This window comes from Heterocephalus glaber, unplaced genomic scaffold (genome assembly GCF_053883595.1).
Source record: "Heterocephalus glaber isolate CG9 unplaced genomic scaffold, H.glaber_assembly_v1.0 deba00001531, whole genome shotgun sequence".
In the NCBI taxonomy this organism is placed as follows: Eukaryota; Metazoa; Chordata; class Mammalia; order Rodentia; family Bathyergidae; genus Heterocephalus; species Heterocephalus glaber.
In genome coordinates, this window is record NW_028258329.1 from 20734971 (window position 1) to 20760930 (window position 25960).

Consider the following 25960-nt stretch of genomic DNA (forward strand, 5'->3'; position numbering starts at 1 on the left):
AGCTTAGAGATGCTTGGAGACATGATCAGGTCACGTAGCTAGTGAGAATGGCATTGATCCAGAGCCCAGACCCTTTATCGCGTGTGTCTGGGGCAAAGGAGTTACTGGGCTCTGAGTACTTTCTGTGCCTGGGACTCTTCAGGTGTTTTCTTCATTTAGTTTCTGCTTCAGTAATGCAGATGTCAAACATGCCCCAAGCCTGTGCAGCCATACACGTCTCCTTGCTCCTGGGCTCTGCCTGCCTCATGGGGATACAGAGCACAGAAGGGTCAGTGGGAAGAAAGCGATGCCTCTTATGGCTTTGGCTTGAGCTGGCCATCATCACATTTTCTTTCCCAGTACTGGGGATGGAACACAGGGCCTTTGCACTGAGCTACATCCCCAGCCGTTTTCTATTTTTATTTTGAGACAGGATCTCGCTAAGTCATTAAGTGCCCAGACTGGGCCCAGAGCCCTCCAGAGTGCTGGGATTGCAGATCTCCACCCACATTCTGCTGGCCAAAGTGAGCCACAGGGCCAGCCCCTTGTTAGAGGTTTGGGCAACCTTCTGTGCCATAGCAGGCCTTGGCAAAGGTGGATTGTGAGTTTAGTTTCTCCCAGTTCACCTGTAAAAAACTCTGCAACTTAGAAAATGTCTGTAACTTGCCCTGGCTTTCATGGCTGGTTGGTAGAAAAGCTGGGCCTATCTGACCTCAGAGCCCTTGTCCTTTTTCTTGCCCTATTCCCGTTGCTCAGCTGGCCTCAGTCTACCTTCCCAGATGGGCCTCCCACTGCTCAGTCCTGCCTCTCCAGTCTGGCCCCATGGAGACCACACTCGACTCACTTAAGTCTTTTCCAGTCTTCAGGGCAGCCCCAGTCTCGCACCCTGCATCCTATGTCATGGGTCTGTTCTAGCTTTGAACACTGCAGCCTCAAGGCCAGCTCCTTGCCCACTAGGAAGCGGAGCCAGTGTCTGGCACCACTGTTGCCATCACAGTGGCTGGGAGATGTGCTAACTGCCCCCCTACCCAGGAGATGGACGAAGGCTGGCCTGTTGGGAAGCCTCAGAGAAACGAGTGTCCAACAATGACACTGGTGAGAACTGGCCTGTGAGCCTTCGTGGAGACACTGGAGGGTACAAGCTGCAGGGCACATGTGGCCTTTCATCCTTCAGGCAGACATGGGGACACTGAACTCTGGCCACACACTCTCTGCACGGCCAGCTTCCTTTCTCTGTGAATCAGCCTCCCCTGCTCTCCTTTGTGCACAGCTTTTCCTGTATCCACCAGCAGACCTTTCTCCTGTCTACCCCAATCCTCTGGTCTAAGACACCAGTTGGTTGCAACTTGAAAACACAGCTTTCTTGACAACTCCCCTGGGCTGATTTGGTCTCCTGCTGTTTAAAGGGTGCTATTCCTTAGCTAGTTGTTGTTAAGTAATTGTAAGCCTGTTTAGGAGAGTCTCAACTTGGTATGATTCTCTAAGACATGTCAGTGTTCCTTCTCTCAAAGTGGATTGTACCATCTTACGTGTATTCAGTTCTTGAAATCACTGGTGTGTGTGTTTTTTTAAAATCATGTCATTTGCACACCAGTTATAGTGGTACCTTGGCTCACAAACTTAATTTGTTCCATGATTTTGGAAAACATGGCCACATTTGTGGGAAAGATGGCCATGGTTGTGTTTGTTATCCGATGAAAAGTTTGCAAACAAAAACAAAATTTTGCGAAATGCTTTTGTTTGCAAACCAAATTGTTTGCAAACAAAAGCATTTGTGCACCAAGGTACACCAACAGGCAAATACGTGGACACAGTGAGTTGGCCTGTGTGGTCATCACCAAGATGAATCACTCACATCTTTATTACTGTTTTTCAGTACTGGGGATGGAACTCAGGTGGATTCTACCAGTGAGCTATATCCCTAGCCTTTCAAGAAAATTTTTATTTTTTGGAGACAGTGTCTCACTGAGTTACCTATGCCTGGTTCATACTTGGTGATCCTTCTGCCTCAGCCCCCCAGAGTGCTGGGATTACAGTTGTGCACCACCACACTTGGATTTATGTCATCTTTCTTTTAAAGCTTGTGGTCACTGTGCACTTCTTTAGCCACTTGGTGACTGGCTTTATTCCTTTTGCCCAGGTGGGATATGGGTTTGGCTCTGGCCAGCCACTTGAACGAGTGGAAGCTAGAGGGGGTGACTTGGAGAACCTTCTGGGACAGTGAGTGGTGACTATCATTCTCTATTTCTGTGACCTGTGTTCCCTCAGTGAGAGCTCTTGGGCAGGGATGGGGAGACCCAGGAGGACAGGCAGAGACCTGGCTGAAAGTGCAAAAGGTGTGGCTTGTTAGTCTGTGTGTCCATGGCATCAGAAGCATTGCATTATCCTTGTTGAGTTTCAACTCTCAGTAACTGCCTCTTTCGGGCTGCATTCTAAACTGTGGCCTTCTCTGCTCCAGTGTATGCTGTCTTCGGATTTACCAGCGTGGTGAACCTCATCATAGGACTGGAGCAAGATGGCGTCATTGATGGCTTCATGACCCACTACTTGAGAGAGGTACAGCGCTGCATGGGAGCAGCAAGGCACACACCAGCGGGCTGCAGCCTGGCCTGGCCTTTAGTTCTCTGTTACGAGAGCAGGTTTGTTTCCTAGCATAGGCTTAGGCTGGTTACTCCTGTGGCAGGTGAAGCCCAAAGGTGAGTTGAGATGGTGAGAAGTAAATCTGCTCTCATAACTGTCCCCTCACTCCTGTCCTACCTTGTGACCAAAATATCTTTTCCCTTTAAATGAGGAACTTTCAGTGAATTTAGCATTTGTGCATCTATTATATTACAGTTCCAGAAAGCCCAAATTAGTCTTAAATTTGTGAGATACTAAGCATCGAGGTAATTAAACTATTTGATTGTGATGATTAACTCCCAACCAAATCATGGCCCTGGAGGGAACTAGTCTTGTTTTCTTATTTATGATGGGCTGAATCCAGCCACAGAAAATGACTTGCCCCTGATCACCCAGAAATAAGGAACAGAGCTGAAAATGTAGTCTTCATCTGCATTTCAGATAATGGGGAGTTTGGATGTCATCGTGTATATAAGGGGAAATTGTAAATCAGGGAAAGAGACAGCTCTGGGAGGATGGGCTTTTGGGGAAGGTTTAATGTCATGAGCTAGGGCACAAGAAGAGGCTTCTGCAGGGTCAGCCAGGTGTGACAGTGGTTGGACAGAGGCAGCACTTGAAAATACAGGGCTGAACTTAAGAGAATTCAAGTGGTTGTAGGACTTGGGGACACGTTGGGGATAACCAGAAAGGTCATGCCCAAGGTGATTTCCTGATTTTTGCTCTGAAATTTGGAAGGAAGCTGGTGTCACTCCATTAGAGAGGCATGAGAGAAGGACTTTAGTTCTGTAGACATTTGTTGAAGGAGACTGTGGAGTCATGGGACCTGCTTCCTGCCCTCCATGTGGGGCCACAGCACTGTCCTAGGTGCAGTGACAGAGGCTCCCCCCAGGCCCAGCACAGTGAACTCTGGCAATGGCTGGGGAAAGCCTTGTAGAATTGGGGATGCTGCTATAGCACTGTAAAAGGAGGCCATGGGAGAGGATGGCAGCTGTTTTTGGCCGGACAAGGGAGGTGGAAGGCATTCTGAGCAGAAGGGACAGCTTGAGTAGTGGCTCAGGGAGGAGAATGCTGTGTGCTGTCTGCTGGGTGCAGGTTTGCAGAGATGACACTTAGTTCATTTGGGGACATGTGGAGTTTCAGGTGCTCGAGGGACATCCTGGCACATGTCCTGGCTGCCAGGGCTTTGGAGGTCTTGAGCTCTGAGGAACAGTTCTGGCAGGGAGGTTTGAGGGCCACATGACTACAGTTGGTACCAGCAGCCTAAGATGCCAGAGAAGATGATGGAGAGTGAAGGGGCTGAGGCTGGAACTCTGGAGACCAGGACCAGAAGTGGGTACCCAGGAGTCTGAAGTAGACAGAGGTGGACAGGCAAGGAGGCAAAGGGAGAATGAGGTGCTGTGCCCTAGGAGGGAGGCTTTAGGAAGGATGGTGGCAGGCACTGGGGCAGATGGGGAACAGGAAGAGGAAATGGGGTCTAATAATAGCAAGCTCTGCAAGCTCAGGCTGGGGATCCAGTAATTATTTGGAGGGGATGGGGCTTGGTCCTTCAGGCAGTGACAAGCTTGGGGAGGTTTTAGAGTAGAGGAGTGACATGCCCAGTCAGGCCACATGAATATTCGTCTGGCAGCAAGAGTGTCATGGATTGGAAGGAGGACAAAGGTAGGGAGACCACTGGGAATGTAACAGTGATCCAGTGGGGGACACTGAGGTTTGACCCAAGCCATGCTAAAGAGGGAGAGTTCCTTAGGGTGACATCATAGAGAAAATCCATAAGATTTGCCAAAGGACTGCACAAGAAAATGAGGAATAAAATAACCACTTCATGGCTTCCCCTGCCACCAGGAGAGCCCAGCACTGGCTGAGGGCCTAGTTGTGTGGTGCAGATGACCAAAGCATGAAATCAGATGGCATCATCCAAGCAGAGCATGTCAGGGACCGAAACAATGTGGGCCTGCATAGACACAGAAATACAGTTTTGGTAGTGTTTCCCCTTCTGTGGTGATTTTAATTTGATTTGACTCATGGGGAGAGATGACAGAGTAATGCTTGCCCGAGGGGAGCAGGAAGTTGCCAAGAAAGCCTTGCTTGGCTGGCTGATTGATGGGCTGGTTGGTCCGCATTCTTCCTTGTTGAAGAAGAGATGTGTGGCTAGGGGCATGTGCAAGACAAGCCAGGAGAGCATACGCAGGAGAAAGAGAGGAAGGCCAAGTGGAGGCAGGGCAGTACTAACCACTTGTGCACCCTGGACAGTGATTTCTTAACAGCCACCTAGAAACATGACCAATTAGAAAAAGGAAATGTAGTTCATCATATAATCTGTGTTCATAAAATTTATGAAATTAAAAAATTTCTCCAGAGAAGTATAGCTTTTTGGGGTGTTTTTGCCACATATTAGCTATGTGACCTTAGGCAAACCTTGTAATCTTTTGGGGCCTTTGTTTCCTTATCTGTAAGTCATGTCCATCCCATAGGGTTGTTGGGAAGGTTGGCGAAGGGTCTGTGGTAATCTTGGAATCCAGTGCCACGTATGTCTGTGTAAGAAGGGTATGAGTGCCTCCTCATGCCCAGCCCAGCCAGCCCTCTATGTGGGGTCAGCATGCATGGTTAAGGCCAGCCAGTAGCTCTAGTAAGCAGGGTCTTTCCTGGGCACCCTTCTGGCTATGGCCAAGGACCTCTAGTCATGAGTGTGGCTTGGCCCCAGAGTTGGCCGTCCAGCTAGGTCGCATACTACTGTCTTTGTGTCATTGTACAATCCTATGTGTTGATCTATCACAGGCCAACTAAACAGACATTCTCTGATTTGATCCCCATGACAGACCCTGGTTTTGGCAGCTCCTGGGTAAAGTTTTATTTTCACTTTCCTAACAGTTAAGTTGGAATAGTTTCATCCTAGCAGATGAATACCAGTTAGTTCTACTGTTTTATTCTATTTGCAGTACAGGTCTGGTGTTTTGCATTTAAATGTTTGTATCTTATTTAAAGTGGACTTCTTATTAATGCTTTCCTTAGGGTGAACCCTATCTGAACACTGCCTATGGGCACATGATCTGCTACTGGGATGGCTCTGTTCATTATCTGATGTACCTCGTGATGGTGGCAGCCATAGCATGGGAGTAAGTTCACCTGGTGTGTGTGCGTTTGCCATTGATAAATGGGTATGTAAGGAAAACCTGTGTACAGAACCCAGTACACAAACAGGTAGGGCAGATGAGAATGTAAGTGCCACAGGTAAAAGTTAGGTGTGCCTTACTTTCCTTGCACCACTGCCTTTTTGAGTATGTCCCTGGATTGCCTCCCAGCTGTGGTGACAGCTCAGATGGACTGAACCCCATGTTTTCTGATTGTTTCTTCTAGGAACAGTCTCATTTGCAGGAAATAAAGCCTTGCACATTCTAAATTGAAACTTCAACCACCTCATTTCAGTTCAAAGCTTATCCCTCAGTTCAGATGTAGCCTTACACTCGGGTGCTTGCACCCAAACACAGAGATGTGTTTGGCTCCTCTGGGATTATGTGTGTGTCCACAGGATAAAAGGAAGAGGGGAAGTCTTATGTGACAACTGCTATTTTCTGGATACTAGGACTCTCTGTCATGAAATGTTAGCTGGGTCTTATGGAGCACTCTGGAGACCCTATGGCAGGAACCTTTGCATGGCATCTGTCCCTAAGTAAGCAATGCTTTCTGGCTGGATTTGTGACTCTCCCACACTTGGTGGTCTGCTTGCTGTATCTTTCTATATCCCAGGAGGTGCACTCTGTGGGGAGGGATTCTCCAGGATGGCTCAAGCTCGGCTACATTCCCAGGCCTCCGCTTGGTTCCAGGTTAGAGAGTCAAACCTTTGTACCCCATACAAGGCTTACACACAGCTTCATTTGCGCTTCTCCCTTTCTGGTCACCATGTACTCAAGGACAGCTCCAACTAGTTCTTGTCTGTTCTCCTGCTGGTAATCCAATTCATTTTGACTGTCTATGTGGGGTCAGCCTCACTTGCTTGGGGGCTGGCATCAGTCTGGAAGCACAGTGTTCTCTACTTGTTTCCCCTCACAGAATCTCCTTTTGAATTTTTCATTACCTCTTATTTAGCATGGAGTTGAGTTACTGGATTATCAGTTGAAGCAACATTGTGTCAGCTTTGAAGATTAGGGTAGATGTCTAGCAGCTGCTCCAGAACATTGGCTATGTGTCAAGCTATTATCTCCACCTTTGGGGCTTTGGCCAAAATTGTTGGCCAAAGACCATTTTATATGCTATTACTCATACTTATAATAAATTAGAGTATGCATCCAGTGTTCTTCTTTGAACCTTCTCTACTCTTTCGTGCTTTGAGTTTCATACATAGTAGAGAAATGCAGGAGTCTGTGGCCAGGATGACCATATTGCAGTTTAGCTGCAGATCAGTGTAGCAGGCACGAATTCCTATCCAAATAGACAAAAAAGGTTCTGTGGAATATTGCATAAGGAAATGAGGTCTGATCATCAGATTTATTGATTTGCTTTTTATTAAATGTTTCAATTCATGTAATATACTAATTAGAATAAAAAATAATATTGAGGATCTTTTGGTAATTAGTATTCTAAGACAAGTGTACTAAGTCAAGATTTTTTTGTTACAGGGAAAGTTACAGAACCATTGGCCTATATTGGGTTGGATCTATTATCATGAGCATTGTTGTTTTTGTGCCTGGAAACATTGTAGGTAAGAAACTTTATTTTAAAATTCACTTTCCTATTCTGTAATAATGGGAATTTTTTTAAAATAAAGAAGTTAATTTCAGTTATAGCCAAGAGATTCCAAACCTATAAAAACCCTTTTTGCAAATCGTTCCCATTCTCCATAATCTTACCTTATAAGTGCTTCTGAACAATTGTCAATAATGTAGACTGAACAATTAGTCAAGTATCAGTGATTCCTAACTTTTTGGAAGGATCTAGAGAGCTTGACTATGGCATTTGTGACTACAGTTAGTATGCAGATATTTCTTACAATACTTTATTATATATCACTCCTAATGCACTACGAGAACTTGATAAATGTACTTGGAAATTAAGACTCTTGAAGCCTAAAGTGCAAGGCTATTTATGTAGCAAGAAACTGGGATATTACGTGTATTTTTTAATACTGTATATAGGACATGCCTGTTAATAAACATCTAATTGTTTTAAATGAACCTTGTTTTTCTTCATCTCATTAAAATATTAACTAGTCTTTAGCAAAATTTTACATGATTTGAGATAGGGAGATATCCTAAATATTATTTGTGTTTAGATATTCTTTAGGTAAACCTTTGACTTTCTCTCTCTTTTTCTTTTAAACAGGGAAGTATGGAACACGAATATGCCCTGCTTTTTTCTTAAGCATACCATACACTTGTCTTCCTGTCTGGGCAGGTTTCAGAATCTATAATCAGCCATCAGAAAATTATAATTACCCCTCAAAGGTGATTTTTACTAAGTTTAAACTTAACCTAGCCTTAGCCCTGGCTCTGTTTTCAAAAGCTCCATGCCCATGTGTCAACAGAGTGTGTCATATGACACATAAAACCATTTGTTATTATTTTAACAGTGAAACACAGTGACAGGACAATGAACATTGTCACACAGAAATGATAGGAACACAAGTTCAGAATTGCCCTACAAAGCAATTTAGCAATGCCATCAACCTTGCAAAATTTAACCTTTCAGCCTAATGATTCCACATCCAGGGCTCTATCCTAAGAAAACCATTGGAGAGATGCTGTCAGAGATTTATGGACAAAGTTGTTTATCATTACACTGAACATTAACTGTGAAAAATGCCTAAATGTCCCACAGTGGGAGAATAGCAAAAATGTGATACTGCCATACGGTATTAGGTTTTAGAATTTTAATAATGTTGCACAGTGTTTATCATATAGGTAGTTGCTGAGTGACCAAGGAATGAAAAATTGTTTATTTCTAGCTTTGTAGAAAACATTATACATATTTGAGTATATGTGTATGTACATATGAAAAGTATATCACCTACTAATAGTGATGTGGCAGGGTTATGGTTTACTTTTTAAAGTGTCTTTATTTTTCAAATGAGTTTATTTTACCTTTATAATCATGAAAATGTTATTTTAAGAAAGAAATGGGGACTCAGAGCTAGAAGCACCCTTCAGGATTGCCTGGTCCAATCTCATCATTTCATAAAAGAGGAAATTGGATCTTCACGGGGCAAATGACTGTCCTGAAAGTCCAGTGGTTTAGGATATGAATTGTGAATCTTCAAAATCCTTTTCCTCATCCATCATAGCATTCCATGTGTCAGTAGGTTTCAGATTCTTCTTTGGGATTTTGGGCTTGCTCTTTAGATACAAACTCTATTTTAGGTTGTTCAAGAAGCTCAAGCAAAAGACCTGCTGAGAAGACCGTTTGATTTAATGCTAGTCATGTGTCTCCTACTGGCAACCGGATTTTGCCTGTTTAGAGGCTTGGTAAGCATAACAGATCAAAATAACATTAACCAGCTGTGGTGATGCATGCCTGTAGCTGTAGGTACCTAGCTTGGTGAGGCAGGAGTATCCCTTGAGCTCAGGATTCAAAGCCAGCCTGGGAAACACGGTAAGACTCAGGTTCAGAAAGCATACAAAAGTAACATTATTATACTATTAATGGTTCCAAATGGAAGAAACCTGGAAATAAGTTTTATTTTTTCAGATTTCTCAGCAAAATATCCCTTCTAGAGCCCGGACCTGCTTCCTGTTGCTCTATCTTAATCTTCTGTTCCCAAGGGTGGCTTCCTCTGGGTTGTTTCTTATGCACCTCCCTCAGGTCCTTGGATCAAGCTCTATTCAGAAATATCTTCCCTTATTTTAGGATATCTGAAAAATAACCACTGGAATTTCTTTCTTCTGATGTTTCTGATTTAAATGTAAAGATCTTTGGTCAGGGTGATACCCTAAGACTGCAGTACAGCTGTGGCACAGAGCATTAATGTGTTCTCAGAGTACGGCTGAGGAGATCCATGAAGGGCCATCAAGCCCAGCAGTTCACATACATGCAAGGCCCTGTGAGTTTCTCATTGGTATGAGTCATGTGGAGTAAACTAAGCTGAGGTTTGGAGTCTTCTGTATTGATGCGACTGGTAAACATTAATGGCATCTGGGCATTACATTTTTTTCTGTCTTCTCTTTGTCATTTTCGTGGTGTAAAGGATAAGAAAGAGGCTTCTAGGCTTTGGAGCTGGATTCCTGGCCTTTCATTAGTGTGTGGCCTTGGAAAAATTAAATTTCTTGACCCACAATTTTGTCCTCTTTAAAATACTTCTACCTACCTGATCATTTTGTTTTGAAGATTAAGTAAAAAAATGCACATAAAAGTCTTGGTAGAGGGTCTTATACATTATAAGTGCTCAACAAGTGATTGCTTTTACTATTATAATTGATCAGTCAGCCTTCACAACAGTTTCATAACTTAGTCTAGCAGAAATAAATTTGAGCAGCTCTGAATTATTTGGTTATTTTTATTCAGTTTCAGTGACATAATTACTAAATCTTCTGAGGCTGCTAGTGTTGTCCCACACTTGGGGAACAGAGTGGCAAATATAAGGTGATAGAGCTAACTCATTGTTTTGGGGTCCTTGAGCGATAAGGGGCCTGTATGATCCCTTTAGGGCTCAGGGTGAGAGCTGTCTCTGTGGATCACTCTTCCTGGAGGAGTTGGTTAAAAGGAGAAGGAACTACAGGGAAGGCAGGGCTTTAGGCTTTGTTCAGACCCCTTAAAACTGGTCTTTGATTAATTTGCTGTAATTCCAAAATTTCAAACAACAGCAAAGAGTGAGACCTGATTGTATTTCTGAATGGCATAACCACCTCCCTTTCACACAAAGAAAATGTATGTGTGCATAGTGGGTGGGGCTTTGGGGCTGGTGCCTGCTTTTACCAGCTCTGCCACTGGCCTGTGTCCTGTCTGTTACCTAGGTGGGACAACATTTCATTTATGGTCAAGGATAGCAAGAATAGTGCTGAAGGGGGTAATATGACTCCAAGGGGACCCCATAATGTACCAAAGAGACACTTGTCTATTCTGTGGCCTGTGTCTACTCTTGGGACTAAATCTGCTCTGCTCTCTTTCAAAGTGGACAGAGGAGGTGGGTTGAGACAAGAGGACCCTGCTTTCAAATTGTTATCCTTTACTGCCCTCAAAGGCCACACATTCTGTGAGGCACTGGAGAGAGGAGGATGCTATTTTTGAATCTTGCAAAGCATAGTAAGATTAATTTGGTATAGAAATGTGTTTTCTTTCTTGTAGGGACTAGTTGGCTAGTTAGTCCCAGGAGAAGTGAAACTAGTAATCTAAAGCAAGCTGTGCTTTGGCCTGCCAAACCTAGATACTTAAACTATGAATACTTGAAAGATACCCAAGAATGGACCATTAGTTTCTATTTCCAGCTCCACTATTAACCTCTGCTCCATTTCCTTAGATAAGTCTGCAGAGTATTTTCTTTCTTTACTTTCCCCGATGAGCCTCTACAGTGCATAGTTCTTTGTTAAATAGCAAAACAGCCTGTGACTAAACCTGGCACATTTAGCCTTATCACCAAACCTAAGAACCAGAAGTGATTGTATTTTTATAATGAATTCATTTTTGCTCTTAGATTGCTTTGGACTGCCCAGCTGAGCTCTGCCGATTATATACACAATTTCAAGAGCCCTACCTAAAGGATCCTGCTGCTTATCCTAAAATTCAGGTCAAGTAGTATGAAGCCTAAGATTTTTTCTAAAGTTAATTCTCTCTCTAATGGTGAGAGGTGATCCTATACAGGGAACAGGAATGGACATTTTATATTTGAATGTTAATTTTTCTACTTTTTATTCAGGACAAGCTGTTAATTTGCTGATGTTATTTCTCTGTTCAATGCAGATGCTGGCGTATATGTTCTATTCTGTTCCTTACTTTGTGATTGCGCTTTATGGCCTAGTGGTTCCTGGATGCTCCTGGATGCCTGACATAACACTGATACATGCTGGAGGTCTAGCTCAGGTACTAATGTGCTATTTTGAGAAAGTTTACTGATCTAGTGCTCATTGCTGGATATAAGAAAACTATCTGCGCAGAGTTTTAGAGTAGGCAGAAGTTATGAGACATACTGTCTTTTGTTTTACAGTTCTTTAGATGTTTCTGTGTATATATTCTATTTAAGTCTCCTAACCATCTGAAAGATGTGGCATCTAGTCAGGAGAAGCTGAGGTCAAGCTATAATGCTTTGCCCAAGGACAAGTACCCAGCCAGTGGCACTTCTATTCTTTGGGCTCTTTCCCAATCTCTGAACATCATGTTTTCTAAAAAAGGCTGGTGAGCTGTTATTTTCAAGATGTCTAAATTTAAGATTTCAGAATTCTACTATACTATTTATACAGCAACCAGGGAAACTGGTTTAAACAGGTTCTGCTCCTGGAAAGATGGGCTTGTCAGTCATTCCTCCCCCTGGTATCTAGCCAAATCCGTCTCATGGCAGGTGCTCAGTGATCGGTTACTACATCAAACTACAAATGGAATTATCTATGCAATTATCACACAAAACACATTTTTTACAAGATAAAAAGTAGCAAAATAAGTTGATCTTTTGAACAAGGAAGGATATTAAGTAATTTTATCTTCTTTTTTAGTGAAAAATTTTAAAAAGCCAAATGAACTCATCCTTTAAAAACATCTTTGTTTTGCTTTCTCAAGCAAGCCTAAGAAAGAGGTTCTTTCAGAAACTTTAGGTATATACAGTTAATTATATACTCATGGTATAGTATGAGGATAAAAAGGCACTAAATTCAGTGTTGAAAAGTTGACAGTATTTATGGGGCCTTCTGGCCTGAGGAAGTTAATTATAAAAATTAGAATATTCATTTTAGGAAAGTTGATACAGCATCCAGAAGAAATGATTCCTATTTTTTTTTTTTTTTTGGTACTGGGGATTGAACTTGGGTCCTTGCGCTTGTGAGGCAGACGGCGGAACCACTGAGCTAAATCCCCAGCCCCATGCTTCCTATTTTGGAGGAGAGCTATCACTTAATCCCCCATTTGCAGACCTTGAAATGCCCGATTCTTCAGACTTTGGTTTTGGGTCTTTATTTCCATGTCTTTCACTACCAAGTATCAGCTGAGGTCTTCCAATTTCTTCAGCCCAAATTGCTCTCGGACTTTTGCATTTAATTCTAGATGTACTCTTTAGTTGGATGTCTTGCTAGCAGGTCAGATTTAGAAAATATAGGACTCTTGGTCCTCCCCACAACTTTTGTTTTCCAATCATCTTTGAAAACAGTCCCCCCTTGCATCAAGCAGCCCAAGCCCAGAATGTGGCTTTCCCTCCCTTTCTCTTTCTCTCACCTCTCCATCTAGCCGGCCTCTATGTCAGCTCCAGGGTAGGTGTCTCTAGGGTAGGTGTCTCCAGGGCAGCTCTCAAACCCATCCCTCTCTTCCAGCTCCACTGCCACTGCATTAGCCCCCATTCTCAGGGTGCTATTTCATGCTGGGCAAACCCTGCTCAGTGTTTCACGTACCTGTTTGTAAGGACAGGCTGTGTGCTCTGCTGCAATAACAAGCATTCAGAAACTAACCTTAGCCTGGTTTTACTTCTTGCTCGTGATAATCTCAAGGGCCAAGGCTGGCAATGGCTCAGGTGTAGGGAGCCTGATAAATGTGGTCTTGTGAACCTCACAAGAAACACTGTGGTTAGTGCATAGTATCTTTGCAGCAGGTTTTTTTAAAAAAATCATCATTTAAAAGACGAAACTGAAGCTCAGGACAGGTGGAATTATTTGACAGATGTGGCACTTATTAAATGGAAGAAATCCTATCTGGATGCAGAGCCCACAGTCTCCAGTTATCTCTCTGTCCCTGCAAACAGCTGTGGTGTGAGCATGACGATGGGAGGGGGACATTAGAGCAGGGCTGGGGACTTTCATAGGCTGAGCTTCCCCAGGGAGCAATGGGAGGAAGCTTTAGGTATGAGAGTGTGTGGCAGGGGAGAGACATGGGCAAGGTAAGCCTTGGCTTTTGTTTTCCTGGCCTGGTTCCCCTCCTGTATCCGCCAGGACAGGAGACCACACAGTCACCTCACTCTTGTCAGCCTTTCTTTACAGAGATTGTTCAAAGTCCAGCAGTACTTGTTACTCTGCTTCTCAGGTGCCATCAGCCCCTGAGGCAGGGAAGATGTGAGTGGCCTCTGTTGGAGGCTGGCAAAGGAGGCCCCATGTAGGACTTGGTCAAGTCTCTGAAGATAACTAGAGAACTAGGCAGAAAACCCAGGCAAAGGTCTAGTCCTGGGCCAGAGCCAGGGTCAGGAGACTTAGGAGGGTCATAGCCTGGGGGTAAAGAGGTTTTAGAGCCTGTTTCAGTAAAACAACCCCAGACTACCTGTTGATGAGGCTTAGCTTGCAGCTGGGCACTTGGGACTCCAGCTGGGTGGCTCTGGGCAAGGCAGTGTGGACAGCACATGCAATGGCAGCTTCATCCAGTCTTCAGGCCTTGCAGGAGTCCTTGGGCTTATCTACCACTGGCTGGTTGACAAGGTGGCCTGAAGCCCCTCTTTTTGGTACCGGGGATTGATCTCAGGACCTTGCGCTTGCAAGGCAGGTGGTGGAACCACTGAGCTAAATCTCCAGCCCCTGAAGCCCCTCTCTTGCTGGTGAGTGCCAAGACAGAGGCTGAGGCTGAGCCCAGGTCCTGTAAATGTCAGAAAGATGTTTCTCTTAACCAAGCAAATGAAGGGTGGCATAATTCAAGAATTATATGCTGATAGTCCCACAGTTCTTAGGCTTTAATATCTACTTCTTCATAGTGTTCAACTTAAAAAAGAGTTAGAAATCATGTACAAGCTGGTCATGGTGGCACAGGCCTGTAATCCCAGCACTGTAGGAAGCTGAGGCAGGAGGATCTCAAGTTCGAGCCCAGCCTGGATACCTTAGGGAGTCCCTGTTTCAAAATTTATAAATAAATAGAGCTAGTGATGTATTGTAGCTCCGTGTTCAGTCTCTGGGTTCAATCCTCAGTGCTCCCCCCCCACCCCGTGTTGCAGCATAACAGTGCATATGGTCAGAATGTTGAGTTGGAGTTCTGTGGTATGTTTTGTACTTAGCAAATACTTGCTAATGAAATGGCCTCATGTTAGGAGGGTATCTGACACATTCATTGGACAGCACTCTCTGGAACCTTGACCTACACCCCTTGCTTGCTGAAACTACCACATGTAATTTAGACGTCTTCTCCATCTGCAACCCTATGACATAATCAAACCCTGTTTTTACTGAAAGATCTAGTGAACTCCTAAGGTTCTATGCAACTTAGTAGGAAAAAGTCCTTGAAAAGTTCTGTATCTGGATAGCTCAAGGATAAGTCATAGATTAGGAAGATACACTGGGTACTTACAATGTCCTCAGTTTCAGACTGTAGAGGCCTGGCAAATCTGCTATCTTCAGAATCAAAAGATCACTGAAAAAGAATAAAAAAATAAAGCCAGGACACTTTTTAGATAGAGTTCTACTGGGACATATTCATAACCAACTATCTCTTCATACAGTGTTTACTGTAGGACTCAAGGTATAAGCCTAACTGGAAAAGTGTTACACGCTTCTTCAATCCAGTTACTAACATTTTCTATCAACTGAAGTAGTCTGGGCCTCTCTGTGCATATTCAGCCAACTGCAGATAAACAAAATGTTGACTGCCAGGCATGGTGGTGCATATCTGTACTCCCAGCACTTGGGAGGCTGAGGCAGGAAGATCGCCGTGAGTTCGAGGCCAGCCTGGGCTATATAGTGAGTTTGAGGCCAGGTTGAACTACATAGCGATACCGTCTCAAAAAAATCAAACTAAAAGAAAACAAATGTTGTTAGGCCTATGATGGGCACAACCGTACTGAACATGTAGACTTTTTCTTGTCATTATTTCTTAAACAATACAACTGTTTACATAGCATTTGCATTGTATTAGGCATTACAAGTAATCTAGAGATGATTTAACGTTTGTGAGAGGGTATGTGCAAATACCACACTACATAGTAAAAGGGATTTAGTTTTTTGGTACCGGGGAGTAAAAGGGATTTGAACAGCCATGAATTTTGGCATCTGTGGGGGCTCCTGGAACTCCTCATACCAACAGATGACTGTATAGGGTTAAAATATCACTGAAAATGAGAAACAGGGTGAATATAGTTAATGTGGTCAAATGCAGGTGCTGTGGAGGCAGACTGACTCAAATCCCAGCCTGCCACTGATTAAATGACCTTGATTACTTTACCGCAGATTGTTTCCTCTTCTGTAAAGTGAGAATATTAATAGCATCATTCTCATAGTGTTGCTATGAAGATTACATGTGGTAATGTATGTAAAGGGCCAAGAATAGTGCCTGGAACATAGTAGCCAGGTAACTGTTGGTAATCTCTCAGTATAAGATTCCCTGTAACAGTTACTGAGAGATTAATCAATCTGTAGACAATTTACTTAAGCTATGTGCAGTATATATATGACCTAAACATCAAAGGGTGCAAGCTATGGGGCAGATGCACAGAGGGCTCCCAGCTAGCTACACCTGGCCATCGAAGCAGGGTTAAGTTCTGCTTCAGTCAGGGGCCATTCCTTGCCACTGCCTGCCCTCAGCCTCTGTCACTCCTGGCTGTGCAGGTGCCATGAATTTCCTCAGTTGGAGGCTTGGTCTCAGTCTGGCTGTAAAAAGGTGACTCTACTGGAAGTGAATTTCATGTTTTTTCCTTCATGGAAACCTTTAAGAAATAGCTGAAAGTAAAGGCTTAAGAGCATGGATAATTGAGATAGTAATGCAAATCCATTTTACTCATTTGCTTCTGATTCATTACCAAATATCTTTATTTAGTATTAAAATTAGGGTTAGGGTTTAACATCTTTATGTGCTTATTATCCTTTGATGGCAACAGCAACAGTCAAAAGAGCAACAAGGAGAGCTAAAAACAAAGAGCCCAGTTTTCAACAAAGCAGAGTGCCAGATCATGAACAGGTGTTTCAGCTGTTTTGTCTGTGTACACAAATAGCCCATGTGTTTGGCATTGTCATAAGCACATTGTTACAAATTTCAACTCACTGAACCCTCCTAACAACCTATGAGGTAGATTTAATTATTATCCTTTTTTACAGACGAGGAAGCCAGAGGGTCACATACCTCATGCAAGGCCATCTTGCTGGTTTGTGCTGGGGCTGGAATTTGACTCTGGCCATCTGGTCCCAGAGTCAGTGTTCTGAACCACTCACTATACTATGCTGCTCAGAAAACCCTAAGAAAAGTTAACATGATTCTGGCTTAGCTATTATACTGTATTGGTCAGCCTGGCAACTGCCCCAATGTTCACATTGGTTTTTGCTTAGAACATTCATGTGAATACAGAAAACTCAAACTCCTTCTGGAGCCAGGACTAATTTTTAGTCATCCTTTCCAGGTTGTCTCTATGAATCCAGAGATAGAGAGCTATTAAAATACAGTATTTTTGACCTTCATTGCCCTGTTTTCCATCCCACTCATATATTCTTTAAAAAGAAAAACAGTTCATCTCTTCATTGTTTCTGTATGGTTGTAAAGATTTTTGAATGAAATAGAAGAAAAATGATGAGGGATTCAATTTCACCTCACTGAATTTGGAGAAATTACTGGGGTTCAGTACTTCATCTGCACTGAGTTCAGCCACCTAAGCCCCACACAGCATGCAGGCCCAGCAACTCAGGCCACTGTGGGGAGGGCCTGTGTGCTGGTGACATCACCACCCAGGGGACTTTGCAGCCCTTGTCAGCTTTGCTTCTAGGAAGGGAACCTTCCTCTAGTAAGACTGAGGTTTTCCTGAAATTTCAGAACCCTGGACACCTCATACCATAGACCCTGGGAGGAGTATTTATGTCGGTGTGGCTGCCATAAACACCCACTGGAACTGTGTGCTCCAGCAGGGGCTGTAGACAGCTGGCCCCACAGTTCTTTTCTCATGTACAGACAGGTTAGGAATTTTAAGATATTCACCCTTCCTTAATAATTTTAAACAGAATGGCCTAATAAAATAGGTATAAAAATACAGAAATTCTTTATAGATCTTTTGTATTTTGACAGCCACAAGACCATTGTTGTTGAACGTTTATTGAGCTGTAACAGTGTGATAGGTGCCACACAAAACATCAGACACAGTACCTGCCCAGTGGGCTTACAATCTAATCTAAGGACATGAATCCATTTTTAATGTTGCCATGGGTTTGCTGTTCGTGTAAATGAGGTATTAGCTGCACAGTCAGTGCAGGTCAAGGGCCTACGGAATCACTGATGTTTTATGAGGTTTCCCTGTGCAGGTAGTAGGCACAACTGCTCATTATTCTCTCAAAGAACAGTGGACAGTTTTCCAAATCTTTTGATTTTGTGATGTGCACAAGTGTCTAAAGCCACCAAACCCACATTTCTGAAAAACCAGGGTTCAAAACTGGCCTCTAGTCCAGAAGAAAAAGTTTAGTTATATATTCAGAAAAAGTCATTCAAAATAGGCCCTAGGGAAAGATAGTGACAGAAGCCAGGCTCCTATTCAGAGTTCTTAGGATGTTCACAATGGCTCCTCAGGGCAGTTCCAAAGTGCCCTTTATTTTGAAAGTCTTTTGTCGTTGCAGCCCAGAGATGCAAATGCATTGGCTGGGTTGTCTGGCATCTGCCCTGGGGAGGTATGAGGGCAGAGCCCTCAGTGTCCACTCTCAATGCAGACAGTCCATTCGTTGGTCCTTGGAAACACACCACAGTAAACTCTATTTCCAGAAAATAGCAAAAACGTACCAGAGGTATCCAGAATATACCAGTAATTTGTAAAACTGTAGCCCATCAAAATATCTGCGATTGATACAAATTTCATAAACATGCTGCTTAGAAAAGCTTGCCCTTTTCTTGTTATGGCAAAGTTAAGTGGTAACTATCTGTTAATCACTTAGCAGAATCAACTGATTTCAATGGAAGGAAATGTAACTTAAAATGTATTTAAAGCAAATTATTTATTCATTCTTGTTACTTCTGTCTTCTCTGGATTGCAGTCTTTTATCTTTTCACTTTGATCTAACTGAACTAATAATTTACTACATTCAGGTTCCCAATTCTTTATTCATGTGTACCTTAAATTTCAGCAAGACACGAAAATGCACACCTGGGGGCTGCATTTTGTAATGACATAAGCTTCCTGTAGAACTTCTCTCAGAAGCTTTTAATCCTGCTGTGGCCTGCGTTACCCTTTCTAATAAGCTGTCCTCTATGCTTACGAAAAGTATCAAAAAAGACCAACTGGTACATTCTGAATGTGTGTTTTGAACAAGTATACAAGTACAGAGGGACACCCTTTTCTTTCCATTTTGCAAACTTGGATTATGCTGACAAGTCATACTTCTAAATAAATTACAATTTGACTTGAAAAGGCTGCCTTGCCCATATATTTGCCATTTTATAAAAAGTAATCATAATCCTCCTACCCCTACCCAAGCTGGTAACTTTATAATACAAAACAATTCTTTGTATTTTTTAAGTTGCATAAAAAACAAATACATGAATAAATAAAAATTTGTAAATGAATGAGCTTTGCTCAGTTACTTGCTCCAAGCAGTAATTGAAAGACTGATAAATGAAGCTGAGTTCCTCAGTGCCTCTTCTTAAATAATGTATTATTTTAAATATATTTTAGCTTTAAAAACTCTGTACTTTCTTCATTTTTATTGGAAAATAATTTGTGAGCCACAGCTGAGTCTCTCTGTAGGACCTACAGAATCCAGATCAGAAAGACAAAGAATTCTGTTGAATTCAGCCACTAAAGTTTGATATGGGGCATTGGGTGGGTTAGAAAACAGAGCTGACATGATAAAACTACACTAAACACAGTATACTTTATTTAAACACAGATATCAAGACTGGCCCTAGATTTAATGAAAGACTATCATATTAAACACTAGGATTATTTGAAGGTATTACACCGTGAGGCTGATTTTGAGGGCATAGATGGGTCTGAAATACCCATTCAAGAACTCACCCTTTGTCCCAATGTTTATATTTCAAACTTATACTCTCCCCCCCTTTTTCCCCCAATAAAACAGGCTCAGTTTTCTCACATTGGTGCTTCTCTCCATGCTAGAACTGCTTATGCCTACAGAGTCCCTGAAGAAGCGAAAATCCTATTTTTAGTGTTAAACATAGCATATGGAGTTCTTCCTCAGCTCTTGGCCTATCGTTGTATCTACAAACCGGAGTTCTTCATAAAAACAAAGTCAGATGAAAAGGTGGAATAAAAATGTTATATCATGTTCTTCTTCTCTAGATTACTAAGTTTTGTTATATTGGTACTGATTATTTTGTCCCATTTCACTCCTTTCTCAAACACAAATACTAAAGAAAACAAATTCTTGCTCTGCACTGTATGTGTGAGCCTTAACAGTGTTGTGTGGGTAAATTTTTTTTTGAAGGAAAATTGAAGTTGTTGAGAAACAGCTTGTTTAAAGAAATAAATCAGAATTGTCTGTGAATAAACCTCACCATGTATCTCAGTATTCTGTTTGTACATATTAAATAACTGTAAGTGTGAAAAATTACAATTTAGTGCCTATAATAGTAAGCATAAAAACAAAATTACTCAGAAGTGTATATGGTCTATACATATAAAAAATTCAAAACAGCAATCCCAGGCTGGAGAAGTAACTTTTGCCTATAAGATGCATATGGCTACATTATCAATCTCAATTTAAAAGGCAGATCATCAAAATATTTTAACTGTTTGAAAAATGTTTTTCCAAGTAAAATGTATTATTTGCTGCTATTTTAAAAACTGCTTGAGTTTTTTTGTGTGTGTGTCAATCTAAACAGCTAAAGCACAATCAATTAGCTTTATCATTACCCATAACAAACACTTGGTTTTACTGGTGGCTGGAAAAAATTTCTATTGTATTTCTGCATATAGTTTTAATAAAATTACTTTTGGCCTTTTATGAAAACAAATCTTACTACATTTGAAATGTTTTATATATATTTTCCTAAGTTTTGGATTTTTAGTTAAGAAAATCTGTTACACAGGGCCGGGGATTTAGCTTAGTGGTTCTGCTGCCTGCTTCGCAAGCAGAAGGACTGGAGTTCGATCCCTGGTACCAAAAAAAAGAAAAGAAAATCTGTTACAAAAAATGCAGAAATGCAGTCTCTGTTTTCATGTTTTAGTGTGAGTCATGAAGAGGCCTTTTGATGAATTAAACATGTGAAGTGTAATAGAGTCAGTATTTGCTAAACAACAGGGACAGACCAAAAGCATAGTTCCTCCTCAGTACCCTGCAGTGGTGCATGGATTAGACCTTGTGTAGCTTCAGCTGCCATCACCACCATCGGCATCATCTTCTCAGCTTTTCTCATCATGCTCATTAGCTCTTTACCAAAATAAGGAAACCAAAAGGAAATGGGGTACAAATCAATGCATGAGCAGTATCAAGTGTGTGAATTTAGGGTCCACTGAGCTGGTAAATATTTTCCTAGATATGCAGGCAAATTGTGTTGTCATTCCCTCCCAAACAACTGAAAACCCAAAGTATTAAAAAGTGGGGGAGGAAAAAAAAAAAGCCCTTACCTGCACTTGATTCTACCGTCAACTTGGTGTTAACAGTTTTTGCTTTAATATATGAATTACATTAATACCTCACAATTACATATATAAAGCCAAATTACACTAACTTTGTTTACAACCTCAGAGCTTATTCCCAGTACACATTCCAATAAATTTATTCTGTAAAAACAATACTTTTTTTGTTTTTGATTTTTTTTACAGTAAACTTTTCAACTACAAACCTTGAATATGTGAAAGATGTTTCAAGGACAAGCATAACAGGATTGATAAAACCCAAACTGACTAAATGTGTTCTCACAATATAAGCTGGCATAAAAATAAATAAAATTCTCTATTATCACAATAGCAACAATAATGTACACAGTAATGGTTTGTGGATGAATGTTAACTGTTCTAATTCTAGTTCCAAAAAGAAAACAGGTCATTTAAAAAGTCTGTATTTAAAACTCAATGCTTTGTCTGGTTTCCCATAGGGTTGTTGCTGATTTCAGCTTTAAAATGTAAAGTATTTACCTTGAGTGGTTAGCTCAAATTGTACTGGCACTGGGAAAAAAATAAATCCTTGCCTTTATTTTGGAGTAACACAAAAAGACTCGCTAACTTCACACATAGAAACTCAGATTGTGTACCTAACAACATGAGTTTTGAGAAGTATAAGCTGTCAACTAGCTATTTCTAATACAGTAAAGATATTGTACAGTATGGTTAAACTTTACACGTGGCTTCAAAACTTAAGGATGATTTAAATTTCATCTTCAATATACCAACATTATGCATATAGGAATTAGTTCTTGGGTTCTGTCAAAGAGGAAATCCCATCCTTAAGCATTAAAATGCTTAAGCCACTTAAAATGCTAATTAATATTAAACACTTAAACTATTAAATATTAAGTGTTTGGTGATGGTGGGATAAAGGCAGGAAAATGATGAACATAACTGCCTTGATAAAAGGATCCTAGACATGTGAGTCTGTGCAAAAATTTTGATAATTCTTAGTGGTTAAGGGCAACATCATGCAATCCAGTAACATAAAATTAAATCAATAACCTTAAAAAAGGCTAAAATGTCTTTTTTTCCTAACAAAACAGACAGGAATGTGAATGTACATACAAACTGGGGTTCTGTCAATGACAACAAAGACTATGTGTTGGTTCATATCAAATCCAAGAATATTGGACAACCAAACATTTAAACTTCTTGTGGTTTCTTGAAATATCCAGCATTCATTGTGGTAGTTAGGTCTGTAAAAAAAAGAAAGAAAACAAATCTTTAGATGATTTAGGATACTAATAATGAAAGCTATCCACCCCTGTAGAATATGTATCTTGTTTTTCTGAAAATTTTAATCTGCTCTGTGGTGGTAACAATACTTAGCAAGAACAGTTTCTAAGGCTTTGGTTAATGTCTGTCAAAAAGTTAAAGAAAATCTAGTACTACAAAAAGAAAAAAAGAATTAAAGGAAATATTATTTTTAGTGTTACATCAAAAATAAAGGCAAAAAGTATACTCTGCCTCCTGTCAGGCAGAGCAGCATGTGGTGGTGTATGCACTGGCTCTGCACCTCTCGAGGATGTTTCCCATTGGAGTAGATACAGTCAGTAGAGTCATGGATGCAATTTGTCTTTGTGGGGACATTGGTGTCACAAAGGTAAGCTGTGTAAAATTTAAATCACTTGGAGTGTAAATATTTACAACTTAGTTACTTGTAACCCATGGGCTAAAGAAGTTACAAGAGTACGAAAATAAAGATATATATTAGTTTCTGACTTTGTGCATTTGAAAAAATTCAAAGAATGAAAGAAGCCTAGATTTCTTTTAAAACTCAGATAAAATATTCCCATTTCATAAAAGAATTATGTTTCAATTTGAGTCCCACTTTAAATTGTTAGGTTATTTTTCTCCAAAGAGATGCTATTTTTGTTTTCCTCATCATTAACCCAAATATTTTTTTAAAAAACAGCCTGTTTCAGTTCATTATTTCACTGAGTGAATGAACTTGTTTGGAAGCACACACATGCATTCTCCAAGGGCAGTGGTGGTGAACCGATGGCACACGTGTTGTTTTTCTTTTAAGACAAAGGTGTTAATGTATTTCTTTGGTACTGGGGATTGAACTCGGGACTTTGCACTTGTGAGGCAGGCAATGGCACCACTGAGCCAAATCCCCGGCCCTGTGAGTTGTTTTTTCTAAAATAAAATCTCAGTATTCAGGTTTAATAGCAGTGTTGGCACTTTGCAATAAGTATGTGGGTTTTGGGTTGCAGTCTGGGCACTCGTCTGTAAAAGGTTTGCCATCACTGCCCTAGGATGTTCTCATTTAGCCAAAACTTGTGCTGTATATAAATAATTACAGGGCCTTCAAAGGAGAAAAGTCACAAACCTACGATCCCATCAAGATGGCAGAAGCCTCTCCTCTGTCCCTACCAAAATGAGGGCGCCAATCTTAAAAAAATAAAGACAAGTGGAGAATTGAAATCTGTGAAGTTAGAAAGTGCAGTGCCTTGTGACAATTATTTATTAATAAATAATAAGATATTATAGTCATAGATACTTTAGAGGGTTTTTCTCCCTTGTGAAAGACTCATTAAAACAATGAAAAATTATCGAAGAAATCTAGTAATTGCTTTTTATTAATATTAATGTGAAAGGCAATAAACTCCATGTTTTCACTGGTAGAAAACTCATCGCCAACAATATCTCAGGCCGTATTGAGGAACAGATTTGGCACAGACACCACAGCAGCTTCAGAATATCAGCCATGCCCCAAACAAAGTGAGGCAGCACCAGAATGTGGCCACAACTTCAAGCAGACGCTTTTTTCTTTAGAAACAAGGTGCTATGAAACAGATGTCTGAAAAAGCAAATTATAAAATCTGAGATTTTTAAACTTTTCATATCTTAATTAGTCCTTTCTCTATATTGAAAAGTATGCCCTGCTGATTTATAATGGTACAGATCTGGGCTTGGTGCTGAGTGCTGGAACTGAAGTCCCCTCCTAAGCAGCCAGAGGCCCTGCTTTGCCCTGGTTGCCCTCTGCCCCGCGCACCCACACTGACTGGCCGGAGGATGCAACCGGATTCCGGTTTGCAGTCTTAACGGGAGGCCTGCAGGGGGCAGCAGAGCTGAAGGAGGCCCAGAACACAATGGGTGGAAGCTCAGCCAGAAGTCACAGTTCTTCGTGGAGCACCATTTTTAGGTGACAAAATTATTATATCCATTGTGGCTACTAAGACATAGGTATTTGGCACTTTGTAAAAAAAAAAGACTTTTATTACTTCAAGGAGAATAAAATGACAAATGACAGAATTTGTTGCCAATAATAAAATTTGAGTGTTTAAGTGAAAATTAGGATTTTAAATCTTCTATGACCCACAGGTTCCCAGCATCGAAAGGCCTTGCTGAAGAGAAGGCAGTCATTTTAAAAAATGTGGTTAAAAATATAAAGAAATGGGCCAATATTTGGAAAAGCTGAATAACTCAGTGAACCAGTATCTTCCAAACAGGTAAAAGCTACTCAAAGTGCCAGATAGTTCAACAGATTTAATGTAACAGAATGTGAAAAGTTCATATTCTACATGCAAGATATATCAATTAAAGGAGAACACATGAAAATTAGCTGACAAGGTTTTTTTTTTTGGTACTGGGGATCGAACTCTGGTCCTTGTGGTTGCAAAGCAGGCAGTGGAACCACTGAGCTAAATCCCCAGCCCAGCTGACAAGATTATTAAATAAAGTACATGCATCTTCATTTTCAAACTGTGTAACTGTGTGAAGCTAGATTTTCTTCATATACTTCAACCAAAATTATATATAAAAATGGAGAAAATGAAGCAGACAGGAAAATCCAACTATATTTTATTACATCAGACATTAAAGACTTGAAAAAATGTGAAGCAGTGTCATTCTTCATAAAACATTTTTGGGAAAACATGGTGTATTTTTCATAAAAATGTGTTATATTTTTCGTAATGGGTCTATATTTTTAAAATGAATTCACAAAAATTGCTTTTTGGAGACAAAGTCTCACTATGTAAAGTTCAGGTTGGTCTTGAACTCATTATGTAGCTCAGGCTGGCCTTGAACTCACATCAATCCTCCTGCTTCAGCCTCCCAAGTGCTGGGATTACAGGTGTGTGCCACCACGCCCAGCTGATATTAAAAAATATTTTTAAAATTTGTTTTTAGTCTAAGTATCAGTAGCTGTAACATACATAAGTAGAAGCTCCTAAAAAAAAATAAAAGGTCCTTGGGGCCTTCAAAACTTTTAGGAGTACTAAAGACATTCTGAGACCAAGAATCAATGAGAGATAAGATGGAAAGATGAAGTGGGATCAGATCATGAAGGGAATAGGAGGACTTGATCTTGAGGGCATGAGGCAGCACTGAATGGTAGCAACAGTAGGTTCACAGTTGGAGTGAAGGCCTGGACACCAGTGAACAAGTACTGTAAATGTTGTGCTTGTCCTCCCAACACTTGTCTATCTTCCACTCCTCTCCTCAATTGTATGACAGCTTTGGGACTTGGAGCCTGAATCTAGTGCCAGAAGAGGGAAGAACCTGACTGGTCTAAGCCAGCTCGACTCCTCTTCTATGAGTGGCTGGTTCAGAGCTGGGCAGCTTGACAGGTCTTTGATGATCCCTGCTATGTGGTATTCATACCCTTGCCTAATCTTCTCCCCTTGGGTGTGGGCTGGACCTGGTAGCTTGTTTCTAATGAATGAAGCAAAAGTGATGGGATGACATCTCCTAGATCTGTCTTGCTAGCACTTTTGCTGACTCTTGCTC

At 41.2% G+C, this 25960-nt stretch overlaps 2 protein-coding genes across 7 annotated transcripts in view; one reads left to right on the plus strand and one right to left on the minus strand.

Annotated features, from left to right (window-relative positions):
- Tm6sf1 (transmembrane 6 superfamily member 1) overlaps window positions 1-25045 on the plus strand; it is a 29915-nt gene extending 4870 nt beyond the window's left edge. Inside the window, exons 3-10 of one of the 5 annotated variants that reach the window (XM_021264890.2) lie at window positions 2438-2535; window positions 5608-5711; window positions 7212-7294; window positions 7915-8036; window positions 8949-9053; window positions 11216-11308; window positions 11482-11601; window positions 24551-25045. In XM_021264890.2, coding sequence (XP_021120549.1) covers window positions 2438-2535; window positions 5608-5711; window positions 7212-7294; window positions 7915-8036; window positions 8949-9053; window positions 11216-11308; window positions 11482-11601; window positions 24551-24577 — 752 coding nt within the window. In that variant the 3' untranslated portion in view covers window positions 24578-25045. Of the gene's footprint in view, window positions 1-2437; window positions 2536-5607; window positions 5712-5765; window positions 6420-7211; window positions 7295-7914; window positions 8037-8948; window positions 9054-11215; window positions 11309-11481; window positions 11602-19670; window positions 20106-21376; window positions 23124-24550 lie in introns of those variants that run through there. The other 4 variants (XM_087188451.1, XM_004852870.3, XM_021264889.2 and 1 more) reach the window with 4 other exon arrangements.
- The window catches only part of Hdgfl3 (HDGF like 3), a 65084-nt gene continuing 56808 nt past the window's right edge, over window positions 17685-25960 (minus strand). Inside the window, exons 6-7 of one of the 2 annotated variants that reach the window (XM_004852872.4) lie at window positions 23556-23617; window positions 17685-22416 (exon numbers count right to left, since the gene is read on the minus strand). In XM_004852872.4, the coding sequence (XP_004852929.1) occupies window positions 23567-23617 (51 nt within the window). In that variant the 3' untranslated portion in view covers window positions 17685-22416; window positions 23556-23566. The remainder of the gene's footprint in view (window positions 22417-23555; window positions 23618-25960) is intronic. The other variant, XM_004852873.4, reaches the window with a different exon arrangement.